The sequence below is a fragment of the Vitis vinifera genome, chromosome 17 (assembly GCF_030704535.1).
Source record: "Vitis vinifera cultivar Pinot Noir 40024 chromosome 17, ASM3070453v1".
In the NCBI taxonomy this organism is placed as follows: Eukaryota; Viridiplantae; Streptophyta; class Magnoliopsida; order Vitales; family Vitaceae; genus Vitis; species Vitis vinifera.
The window spans coordinates 9,181,042-9,193,199 of record NC_081821.1 but is presented as its reverse complement, the minus strand read 5'-3'; the positions used below and the strand labels follow the sequence as shown (position 1 = coordinate 9,193,199).

The following is a 12,158-nucleotide window of genomic DNA, read 5'->3' as shown; positions in this document are numbered from 1 at the left end:
ACGCACTTATTGCGCGCGCTGCGGGTTGGGACCCACCTCTTACCTCACGGCTCCCCTCACGTTATCTTTACTTCTCCCCACTTCCCACTCAAATTTCACGCCAAACACCTCTTTTCCACCCCACGCGCCCTCATCTAAGGGAAGTCGCTTTCACGATTTAAGTTGATTTTATTATTTATAAAATAAAAGCAAGGGGCTGGGAAATGGCTTTGATGAGATTGGCGCGTGCCTTGACGTGGGATTTGGAGAGTGGGAGTAGGATTGTACTGCGCCAGTACTAGCCACGTCCACACGTAACGGTTCATCAACAGAGCGTTACGGTTAAACTCAGGTGTCCGAGGGAGCACGAAAATGTATGGTCTCGACCAATCAGAGACTTGGGTGTACCGAGACCTTTCCTCCTCTGAACACCACAGGAACTTCTCCCACATTGCACGTGTCATCCAGAATTTTATCTCAGGAACGGTATTCCAGAATTTCACTACCCAATCATACCCCGCCACATCACAACAAGAGAGGACAATCCGGTTATTTGACTGTAAAACATACCCCATGGTTTTATTGTTACTTTGACGAAAATACCCCTAGCCACCGTGGAAATTACGAAGTGAGAGGTGGTGGGTGGTGGCTACTGGCTATAAAGAGATAGGCGTGTGAACTCCTCCACCTTCCTTCCTCCTTCAACCACCACCTCTAAACTCCATTGAGACACAGAGAGAGAAAGAGAGAGAGAGAGAGAGATGGGGAATTGCCAGGCCATTGATGCAGCGACACTGGTGATACAATACCCATGTGGTAAAGCAGACAAGTTATATTGGCCTGTATCTGCCAGTGAAGTCATGAAGATGAACCCTGGCCACTATGTTGCTCTTCTCATCACCACCACCTTGTGTCCAACCACTGCCACAACCACCACCGCCCCCAGCTCTGTTCGGATCACCCGCGTTAAGCTCCTCCGCCCCACTGATACTCTTGTGCTTGGCCAAGTCTATAGGCTCATCACTGCTGAAGGTTTGTCTTTATCATCACCTCCTGGCTCCTTCTCCCTGTTGGGTGGTTGGTGCTAATGCCTTTGTGTGTTTTCTGGGTTGCAGAGGTAATGAAAGCATTGTGGGCAAAGAAGTATGCTAAGATGAAGAAGACCCAGGCAGCATCTGCAGATATGGCAGGGAGGGTGAATGAGAAGCTGGGAGGTGGATTAGAGTTTACTGTGAGAAGATCTGAAATGGAGAAGAACCATCAGGTGAATTTCTACTTTCTCTACTTGTTAATTGAGAACTCACATATCAACATGATTCAACCAAAACTACACATCCATCAAGAATACAGAAATTAGGCAGCTGTTTCCTCCGTTCACTGTTATTTAATTCTTCAAATGCCCACAAAACTGAAGCAAAATTCCAACATTTGAAAGAAGAAAATGAATCAATGCTTAAACATTGAAGGGTTCCTAGCAAATCTATATGAGGTTGATTTGGAGTACTAATTGGAGAGAAAATCATATGCACTTCCTTTGATAATAGGGTAACATGAACATTTATTCACATATAAGCTCATTTGTTGATACATGACCTCAATTCTCTAATCACTTTGAAAACATTTCAGATGGCACGCCATGAAAGAGGACATGAAAGAGGGCGAGGAAGGACAGCAGCAGCATCAGCAGGCGCAAACTCTGCCACAGCAAGGCCAAGAACATGGCAACCCTCATTGCATAGCATCTTAGAGGGTGGAAGCTGATTATGCTACAAAACTTCTCTGCATCCATTGTAAGAGGCAGAGGAGCAATAGATGGCTCCACTGATACAAAAATCCATTATACATCGATTTCTTAGCCTGTGACAACAATCTATACAGTATGTTAGAAAATCCAAGGAGACAGGTCGCATGTTGAGAGGTAGAGAACTTTTCTTCAAGTGCAGAACCAGATGATGTAAGATTTGTACCATGAGGGAATTGAGTTGTGTATCTGATATCATTGTAATCAAGTACTGTTCTATAATGGAATTAGTCTTTGCCCCCAAAATCATTTGCCTACTTTAGTTCCTACTTTCTTAATGGGTCAACGAATAATCCAACCATTAAAACACCATGTTAGCTCAAAGGATTGACCCAGCTTCAAACAAAAGAAAAACAAGAAGAAACAATCGCAAGGTCTAGAAAGATACCCTAATCTTAAAATAGAGTATTGATTGAAGTTTTACAGTTAATCCAGCTGAATCAGGGTAAGACTTTGGCTGAATAACACTACTCATAAGCCAAAATTTGCAGATATAAATATATGAATTTGGCAAAGGTGATGCCAAGCAGAAGAGATAAAGAAAAATATCAGAATTCAATGGCACATGGTTCTCCTTTTCATGACAAAAAATGGTAAATAGTGAAGGGAAAGTACAAAATACCTGTGATCATCATGCCACTATATTTTTGACTTTGAGACAATCTGCACTTTAATCATTTTTGGCACATTAGAAGAAGCGGAATCTTTCTTTGTACCCATGCCCACCGTTAACCCTTCTCTTTTCTCAGTGCTCCAGTGCAAGGCAGACCAAAGCTATGAAAGCAAAAGATGGCTTTTATTTTCCCTTTTCCCATTTTTATCTAATTGAGCTTGTAGAAACTTTTGATTGGACAACTGCAACCAGCTCATCATAGGAGCATTTTGTAGGCATGAAAATCAGAAGCATTACACATAAGTATAGTCAGATTCCATTAAAATAACTAGAATTTTTATGTGGGGCACCAAGAGTATTGTCATACTGTAGCAAATTGATGGCAGCATTACAGAAAATTTGTCTCTATACTGAACATATGAACCACTTGACTAATACAATTATTGATGGTATAGGCAGAAGTTGGAACAATGGGTTTCTAAGCAGTGTGCAAACAAATTTGGATTGTAGGCTCACCGTACCTTGTTGAGCTTGCCCTGGCATTCATCTTCTCACAGGTTGAATATCCCAATTGTGTGAATGAAAGGACACCTCTAACCTGGTATAAATTATGCATAAAAGGGTATGAAACTACAGTTTTCTCAGTAGGAAAAAGCTATTTTGCACTTATTGGCTGTGCAAGACCTAGTTGTTGCTATTTTTCGTCATTGGTGATGGTGGTGCCCTTTTACATGGTTCAGGATTTGGTCATTTAATTGGGAACTTCTTTCAACCTGCATTGCTTACTACCAAAAATCCTTGCATGAACAGTCTCCTTCTATGAAAGTGTGGAAACGAGAACGATCTCTAACTACTATTTCCCTGCCATAAACTTGGGAAATGGTCTTCAGAGCTGAATGACAGTCTTCGCATGTCCTTAGATTTTTCACTATCCGAATCAAAGTCCCTGGCTCAGTACTCATCAGTCCAAAAGCAATAGCTAACTTCTCACTATGCCAAGCCACTGCTTGCTCTTTCTCTTCCTCATTCAAATCAAATGAAACTTGCATTGTATTAGCCGAATAGCCTATTTGACTTAGTCTTTTCAAGATTTCATTCAGCTTGTTTCGAATCTCTACAATCTGGGGATGCAACTGATCAGCAACTCGAAACTCATGAACAAGACCATTGACCTCAATCCAACTACATCCAGGGCTTGACTCACTCCTCCTATCAACCATTAGCTTCCTCATTTCTGTGACCCTCTCCCATCTTCCTAAAGAAGCATATAAATTTGAAAGAAGCACCTCACCTCCATTATGATCACTAGATTTCAGTTGCCCAATGTGACTGATAATCTGCTCCCCAAGATTAACATTATGATGGATTCTACTAGCACTAAGCAAAGCCCTCCATATAACAATGTCTGGTTCCATGGGCATGGTTTTGACAACTTCAAGTGCCCTCTCCAAATAGCCGGCACGACCAAGCAAATCAATGTAACACCCGTAGTGCTCAATCTTGGGTGCAATTCCCCACAAGCTTTCCATATTAGCCAGGATTGAAGAACCCTCCTCTACAAGACCTGAATGGCTACATCCATTTAAAACCCCTAGAATGGTGATCTCATTGGGCATCACATTTTCATCTAACATTTGATAGAAAACGCGCAAAGCATCCTTGCCAAGCCCATGATATGATAATCCTGAAATCATGCTTGTAAAACTGAGAACATCACGTTTACAAATTCCATTGAAAACTCTACTTGCACAATCAATCCTTCCACATTTTGCATACATATCAATGAGTGCAGTAGAAATGTTTGAGCTCTGCCTTATTCCAATCTTGTCTATATAAAGATGAATCCAGTTTCCCTGATCTAAGGCTCCAAGATGAGCACAAGCAGATAGAACACAAACCAGAACAGCCTCATTAGGATTAACCCTATCATCGCATAACATGTTGCAGAAAAATGTAAGAGCTTCAGGATACCTTCCACATCCCAAAAACCCTGAAATCATGACAGCCCAAGATACATCATTACGCACAGGCATCATATTAAAAAGCTCACAGGCTCTATCCATCTCCCCATGTTTTGCATACCCACCTAACAGACTAGTCCAACTAAACACATCCCGCTCAGACATTTGATTGAAAACTTTGCGGGCATCCTCCATTCTCGCAAAAACAGAACACATATTAATCACCGAGTTGCCCACATATAAATTTGATTCAAACCCACTTTTTACTACCATCCCATGAACAATTTCTCCATATATGAGGGATATTTGATGTGAACATGAAGTGATCACAAAGGTAAAAGTATACTCATCCGGGACAACTTGCATGGGACCATCCAGTGTGAGCATCCGAAGAAAAAGATGGATAGGCTCTTGGGAATTTCGTATCTTGGAGTAGGTTCTGATCATAACATTCCACAGTTTAATGGGTGGTGAAGGAGAAGGATAGTGATCAAATAGGATTCTAGCATTTGGGTGGTTCTTGGCACAGAGGTAACAATGGATGAGAGAGGCAGTAAGAGAAGCATTTGATGACAACGCTTGGGTGACAACTTGGGCATGGATTTGTTGGAGTGGAGATAGTTTTGGACGTTGATTTAGCAGAAGAGAAAATGTTTGTGGATTTGGGAGGTCAATTGGAATTGGGTTGGTTGGTATGGAAATGGAGGGAAATGTGTTGGATGAACAGAAAGAGAAATAAGTTATAAATTTGAAATGTTTTGAAACTGCAATAGGGTTTAAGGTTATGGCTTTTGAGATTACATGGATTTGAGGTTTGGTGAGGGTAGAAGAGAATGTGAAAGCGGTAAATTTGTGCTTTTTGGTGCCGAGGGTTCTCATTTTTCATTGATCTTTGGGACCCCGCATCAGCATCATGTGCTGATACCAGTAGACAAAGTATTGCTGAAGAGGAATCGAACCGATTGTGAAATGATGACCGTGTATGAACCAATTTTCAATGAGATTTTTGAAAGAAGAGTGAAATTTTGACTTTGCAGGGTTGGTGGGTTTTGAGCTTCTGTTATTGTCTATGGAGGTGAAGGTGGTAGCTGTCCATTTTGATTAAAACAAGATGGAATCATGAAATCCTTAGGCCCACAGGTCAGAAAAAAACAGCATGTTCTATGGTCATTTTGTTTGATAGAGAACCTCAAAAAATCTTGTTTCAAGTGAACAGTTTTTGCAAGTTTACAAGTATCTATAATTTTACTTCTACCAATAATCAGTACAAGAACAATTTCCATATCTGAAAGTGTGGAAACGAGATCTATCTCTCACCACAATTTCTCTATTGAAAACAAGAGAAATGGTCTTCATGGCTGAGTGACAATCTTCACATGTCCGCAAATTCTTCGTAATCCGAATGGTACCCTCTTGAGTACTCAATAACCCAAAAGCAACAGCCAATTTCTCACTGTGCCAAGACACAGCTTGTTCTTTATCCTCCTCATTCAAATCAAACAACACTTGCTTGGTGCTAGGAACATAACCTCCCTCTATGCTTATTCTTCTCAGCACCTCATTCAACTTCTTATTTATCTCTGATATCCGAGGATGCAACTTATCTGCAGCAAGAAATTCATGAACAACACCATCAATCTCAATCCAACTGCACCCGGGGCATCCTTCACTGCCCCTCTGACTCATAGCTTTCCTGACTTTGGTTACACTTTCCCATTGGCCCATAGATGCATACAAATTCGAAAGAAGCACATAGCCTCCACCATGAGAACCAGGACACAGTTCTGCTATATGGTTTATAATTCTCTCCCCAAGATCAACATCACCATGAATTCTACAAGCACTAAGCAAGGCTCTCCAGGCAACAACATCAGGCTCCATAGGCATGCTCTTGATAGCTTCAAAGGCACTTTCAAGTCGACCAGCTCGACCTAGAAGGTCTATTAAACATCCGTAGTGCTCAAGCTTGGGAACTATTCCCCACAAAGGTATCATGTCATGGAAGATGGAAAGACCCTCCTCAACCAGACCTGAATGACTACATCCATTTAAAACACCAAGAAGGGTTATATCATCAGGTTTAAACCCTTCTGCTAGCATTTCTGAAAAAGTCCACAGACATTCTGCACCAAGCCCATGCATGGATAATCCTGATATCATACTTGTCCATGTGAGGAGATCTCTTTTATGTAACCCATCAAAAACCCGCCTTGCACAATCTATCCTCCCACATTTTGCATACATATCAATAAGAGCAGTCGAGATATTTGAACTCAGCAGAATTCTATTCTTGTCTATATAAACATGAATCCATTTCCCTTGATCCAAGGCCCCAAGATGAGCACATGCTGATAAGATGCTGACTAATACTGCCTCATTAGGCTTCACCTCATCATGGCAAAGCATATCATTGAAACATTGAAGTGCTTCATTATAGAACCTGTGTCCCACATAACCAGCAACCATGACTGCCCATGAAACATCATTGCGCCCCGGCATCATATCAAACAATTCCCTAGCTCTTACCAACTCCCCACGCATTGCATACCCTTTTACTACGCTAGTCCAAGTGATTACGTCCCTTTGAGGCATTTCATCAAACACTCTCTTGGCATCAACCATTCTTGAAAAGATTGAATACATATTCACCAACGAATTCCCCACAAATATATCCGATTCATACCCATCTTTCACAACCATCCCATGAACGTTTTCACCATAACCACGGAGTGTGGGATGACGCGAGCAAGCTGTAAACACAAACGTAAAGGTGTACTTGTCTGCTGAAGTGGGCCTGCCATGCGCAAGCATTTGATGGAAGAGGTACAGTGATTCTTGTGAACTGGGTGTCTTCGAATAGGCTTGGATCATGAGGTTCCATATTATTGTGGGCGGCAGAGAAGGGAATTGATCAAACACAATCCGTGCAAAGCTGAGATTTCTACAGCCAATATATGAGTGTATCAGAGGTCCAAGGAGAGAGGTATTCTGGGCCAAGCCGTGAGTAACAACTTGGGCATGTATCTGTTTGATCTGAGTCAAAGATGGCCTCTTCTTCAGGAGTTGTACGAATGTTGAATGGCTTGGGAGTGAAAATGAAGATGTTCCGGATGGTTCCCAGATGGCAGATGAGGTGTTTGATGAGATGTAAACCAGAGGAGACTGAACGTAGAAAGGTTCTTGGAGTCGAGGGATTTTGGTGCTGAAGAGTAGGGACAGTTTGGGAAGTGGGGTAAAGCGCATTTGTGATGAATATGCGCTTGAGGAAAAGTATTGCAGCAGGTGAGGAATGAATAATGAAATATGAACTACAAAGGTTTTCTGCAGTTGGGCATCTAATAGGTGGCATTAATTAACTGATCTTAAATATAAAACAATCTTCTATGACCCAATTTGAAGAGCAAATCATAGAGTTCATAGCTCATTTCACCCAAGATTATGACAGGAATTAAGCTGTCCCATTCTTATAGTACATTTTGTATGAGAAATGAAGCCATTTTTAGGCATTTGGGTTCCCCATTCTTTCAAAGGAATCTAGACAATATGCAAACTGCAGCAGAAAGAGAAGTTCAAGCAATAACAAAGGACAGAAACATATCTGATGGCAACAAATTCAAGACAAATTGTATGTGCATCAAAGGCATCTTAAAAAACAGCTTGGTTTCAGAGCAAAGCAATGGACAGAGAGAAGGAAAAGTCATACCAAGCTTCATATGAAAACACAAACAAAAGACCTTTGGGCTTGCCACATATTGTTTATTGAAAGGAGATAACCCCACCTCTCTAATTATTATTCATTCAAAACCTCACACTCAAAACGTGAAAAACTGAGACTCCAATAGTGAATATTCTTCAAGAAATAACACATATATATAATCTATATAGAAAAAGAAGGCAATCCCATTATCTCTTCTACTATACTTTAACAGTTGCATCCGGTTCTTAGAAAACCCCTTTGGATGTGATGTTACAGTATCACACTAACATGAAAACTTTAACAGTGTCGCTTTGCTGCTACGTTCTCAGAATTTCAGTCACCCCCTTTAACTTGCTCCTGCTTGTCCAGTTGGCTGAAGTTCCCCTTCTCCTTGAAGAGTTGGGAATGGTGGTGCCTACAGTAGAGTCGATGCTCATGGGCTATGTAGTTTGATGGGCTGATTGTACAGCCTCCATGGGTGCACCTGAAGCAAGCCTTATGGTAAGACGTGCCATCCACCCCCACCTGAAATGAACAGCAGTCATGATTCATAAGGCTTTTATGAAGGAGCAGTTAAATACACTTTTGGGCAAATGATACCTGGCAATCACATTATGTTACATTATTATTAACTAAGGATGGATTAGAGCATGGCCAAATAGGTTCAAGTCGAATTCCAAAAGATAACCGCTTGCTGGGATCTGGTTTTAAAACACTGGATTCTACAAGTTTCTACTAGCAAGGGATTAATATTCGTGGACATAGAAAAGTACAATGAACAATACAATTATCTAGTGCAGATAGTTAAGGATGGTAGAATAACAATGCTTCTCAAAGAATTTTGTAAAACATAAAGATCAGTTCGGTCTGCAAGGCTCAAAATGTATTTCTTTTATAAAATCGCTAATGCATACCTTTTCAATGGGGTAAACGGTTTTTTTGCAGGCAACACACTTCTCTTGAGTTCCAGCAAACATACTTGAAACTTTGCTATTTGTCTGGCCCTGCACAAGTGCACTCAATATTAGAAACAACTCAATATAAAGAAGTCAATAACTCCTCAATAAAAGTTGTAGGTCTTGAAGAGAAAAGTTAAAATTGGGAAGGCAGAGTACCTGATCAACAGATCTGACGGTCTTGGGAGCTCCTGGATGACAGGAATCAAGAGAAATAAACAAACAAAGAAAAAATGATGAGCTTAACAGAAGTGTATAAAAGGGACTGTAAGGACAACTTAATGAGGGCTAAGCACCTTCAAAACTCTTATCCAAGCTGCCAGTCATCTTAAACAATTGATCAAAGTGAGGTTTACAATACAACACACCCTCAAAGGAGGAATAGTTACTCAGCTGCAAAGACAAAGAACGTGAAAATTTAGACAAAAAAAGCAGGAAAAAACTGTTGAAACACATCAATTAACAAGCGGGGGTATAAACTATTGAAACGAAACATCAAATTTTTTTTGGTATTTTCTGATATAAGAAAATACTCGAAAGAGAATCACCAAAGAATTTCACATCTTTATGCCATCAATGCAGAAACTCAGGTGACATAAAACAGGTCTCAGCATACTAATATGTACAAATCCAAATTGTCACCAAAGTCATACCAACATCAAATTTTTAGGCCGTTATAAGCAGCTTTTTTTTTTTTTTTTTTTCCATAGATGTCTTTACATTTTCCAAATGTGATGTGCAAAACTGAATTTATACCAACTATGACATTGTGCGAAACATTCATAATGTTGAAATTGCAATATCTGTATTATTTAAATTGCAAAATGCATCTAAAACTAAGTCAGCCACAGACCGAGCAAAGGTATGCCAGATGGGAGTCACATGTTGGGCTGTCCCACCTCTGGATTGATCCTAACGGTGCCTTTGTTTATACTATATTGGCACCATGATATTGATATTAGGCAAGTAAACTTTCTTGGCTGAGAATCATAAGGAGGATAGAATAGATCTTTGTATGGTCTCTATCTAATCACACTGTCTCCATCACCAGATGGGTCCTCTGGCAATCATATTAGAAAAAACAGGAACCTAAAATTTGTTTGATTGGTTTTCTTCAATTCTAATTTTGTGAAAATTTCCAGAAAATATAATTCACCCACTTGACCACTTAAAAGGAAACAATTCTCGAATGATTTCGAAAGCAACTGATCGAAAAGCTTGGAAGATATTTGAATGCAGACAACGAGCAACAAGATGTTCAGGAAGGCATCAGTGACATAACAAAACCTTTTCTGATAAAAACTAATAAGAAACAACATTTCCATTAATGATCTGAGGGAAATTTTGAATGCTGACCAAAATCATCTCTTGCCAACCGACAAAAAACACATTGGAATGAATGTCCGATGGATTCAAACAACCATATCAAAAGATGACCTAATTGGACTCCTTCATGCAGCAACAAGAATAATTGAAGTTCAAATAATAAAACCCCATGTCTGAGCCTACTTAAACAAGGAAGAATTCCTGATCTAAAAGACTTAAATTGTCAAACAGAGCAAACGAATCCCATCGTCATCATCATCACCAAACTTGAAAACATATCCGCTCATCGTCCTCCAAACACAATACTACGATCTCTTAACATAGAAAACATCAAAACAAGCCCATCAACATCACTTATGAACAGAACCCATGTGAGAAAAAAAAATCAAGAATTAAACACTAAATCAAACAAATAAATAATTGGGTACACATTTTGATTTCTTCAATCATAAGGAGAACCAAGAAAAAACATAAGAAAAGATGAAATCTAGAGAAGTCAATAGCATGGGGATGGGGATGGAGATGGAGAGACAGAGTGACCTTGAGAGTGCCCTTGCAGTGGTGGCATCTGAAGCAGGCCTTGTGGTAGACCTTGTTATCAGCAGTGAGCTCATCCACCAAGTACACAGTCTTCTCACAGGCCTTACACTTCTGGGTAGTCCCTGCAAAAGTTGCCATCTCAGATCTTCCTCAACTCCACCACCCTCAAATACAACTCAATTTTCCGAGATAAGATTGATGAAATTCAGAAACAGAGACTTTCTCTCTCTCTCCTTCGGCTTACAGCTCAGACACAGTGACAGAGTCGCAGCTCAGGCGTTTCTATATTGAGTTATTGACCTTCCGCAAATATTAGCTGTCCATTTCTAGGGTCATTTTGGTAATAACGAGAACGCCATGCCTATTTTCGAATTACGATAACACCCCTATATATACAGGTGTCAGAAGAATAGAGAATTTGCCCCGGCCACAGAGTAAGCATCTAGTACATAGATTAGAACAAATCGCGGTTTTCACGAAGTTGATTCGCTGTTCCACTCTCGACCACTAGCCCGTTAATGACACTGCTCTTATTTCGCGGTCATATATGTTCGGGGGAGTGGTTCAAACGAACATCGAAAGCGCGTGGATTTCTGTGGGGAAAAAGTATCATCTCAGTAAATTGATTTTGGTGGATTGCGCTGTAATGCGTCTGTCTGGGCGGGTATGATGACGTGTAGGATTTTTTTTTTATTTTTTATTCTCAGGAATTAAATTTGAAAGCCTTTTTTGTCATTATATAATATATAATAAGAAAGTAAGAAAGTGATGGAGTGAATGAATAGCGCGACTCCACTCAATCATTCTCCTTGATTTGAAAAAGCAACTCACCAGCTTTTTCTTCCTTTTCTTTTTGTTTTCAAAAAAGCGGTTTGGATTCGGATTTTATATCATGGGTATTTGATATTTCTAATGTGGGTCACTTGAAACTTGGCCTACTTTACTAAATTCATTCATAAATAAGTTGGGAGTAAGATTTGGCAATTGCTAGTTGAGTAGTTGTGGGGGGGATGTGTTCAAATTTTGATGTTTAATTCAGCTATTGTCTTAAATTTGAATCCTTGACGCTGACAATATGTTGTAATGCTAATTAAAGCCGAAGTTCCCGGTAACTGAAGCTTTGAATACTCAAGTGCTTGTAATTTATGAAACGGATTGCATTTATGCAAATGAAATGGTTGATACTGAGATCGAATAAATTTCCCTAATAATTTTCCTTCAACTTGAAACATACCAAATTGGAGACCCCTGCCCTCTCTTATTTATGAAAACCTTATTTTGCGTC

The 12,158-nt window shown here is 40.0% G+C and overlaps 4 protein-coding genes across 4 annotated transcripts; 1 reads left to right on the top strand and 3 right to left on the bottom strand.

The window, feature by feature from the left end:
• The first annotated feature begins 642 nt into the window (after positions 1–642).
• Positions 643–2,026, top strand: LOC100265593 (uncharacterized). Its single transcript, XM_002283457.4, has 3 exons — positions 643–1,011; positions 1,095–1,243; positions 1,606–2,026. The coding sequence occupies exons 1-3, from the start codon at positions 741–743 to the stop codon at positions 1,738–1,740; spliced, it is 555 nt and encodes a 184-aa protein (XP_002283493.1). The 5' UTR covers positions 643–740; the 3' UTR covers positions 1,741–2,026.
• A 1,152-nt stretch (positions 2,027–3,178) lies between these two features.
• LOC100243334 (pentatricopeptide repeat-containing protein At2g29760, chloroplastic) lies at positions 3,179–4,549 on the bottom strand. Its single transcript, XM_019226469.2, has one exon. It carries the CDS (start codon positions 4,547–4,549, stop codon positions 3,179–3,181), a length of 1,371 nt encoding a protein of 456 aa, XP_019082014.2.
• A 1,056-nt stretch (positions 4,550–5,605) lies between these two features.
• On the bottom strand, positions 5,606–7,597 carry LOC100265654 (pentatricopeptide repeat-containing protein At3g62890). Its single transcript, XM_002280253.4, has one exon. The coding sequence runs from the start codon at positions 7,595–7,597 to the stop codon at positions 5,606–5,608; it is 1,992 nt and encodes a 663-aa protein (XP_002280289.2).
• Positions 7,598–8,109: 512 nt separating this feature from the next.
• On the bottom strand, positions 8,110–11,461 carry LOC100260380 (LIM domain-containing protein WLIM1). The gene is made up of 5 exons (XM_002283489.4): positions 10,874–11,461; positions 9,304–9,400; positions 9,167–9,198; positions 8,966–9,055; positions 8,110–8,576 (listed from the first exon to the last, which is right to left on the bottom strand). The coding sequence occupies exons 1-5, from the start codon at positions 11,009–11,011 to the stop codon at positions 8,385–8,387; spliced, it is 549 nt and encodes a 182-aa protein (XP_002283525.1). The 5' UTR covers positions 11,012–11,461; the 3' UTR covers positions 8,110–8,384.
• Positions 11,462–12,158: the final 697 nt, after the last annotated feature.

Bases quoted from the DNA above. Each gene is read 5' to 3' on its own strand.
- LOC100260380 (XM_002283489.4), bottom strand. From the start codon at position 11,011: ATGGCAACTTTTGCAGGGACTACCCAGAAGTGTAAGGCCTGTGAGAAG. The intron at 9,199-9,303 runs GTGCTTAGCCCT...CCTGTCATCCAG, and splicing joins CTTGGATAAGAGTTTTGAAG to GAGCTCCCAAGACCGTCAGA. The intron at 8,577-8,965 runs GTATGCATTAGC...TGTTCATTTCAG, and splicing joins CCGTTTACCCCATTGAAAAG to GTGGGGGTGGATGGCACGTC.
- LOC100243334 (XM_019226469.2), bottom strand. From the start codon at position 4,549: ATGGAGGATGCCCGCAAAGTTTTCAATCAAATGTCTGAGCGGGATGTG.
- LOC100265654 (XM_002280253.4), bottom strand. From the start codon at position 7,597: ATGCGCTTTACCCCACTTCCCAAACTGTCCCTACTCTTCAGCACCAAA.
- LOC100265593 (XM_002283457.4), top strand. From the start codon at position 741: ATGGGGAATTGCCAGGCCATTGATGCAGCGACACTGGTGATACAATAC. The intron at 1,012-1,094 runs GTTTGTCTTTAT...TCTGGGTTGCAG, and splicing joins TAGGCTCATCACTGCTGAAG to AGGTAATGAAAGCATTGTGG. The intron at 1,244-1,605 runs GTGAATTTCTAC...AAAACATTTCAG, and splicing joins AAATGGAGAAGAACCATCAG to ATGGCACGCCATGAAAGAGG.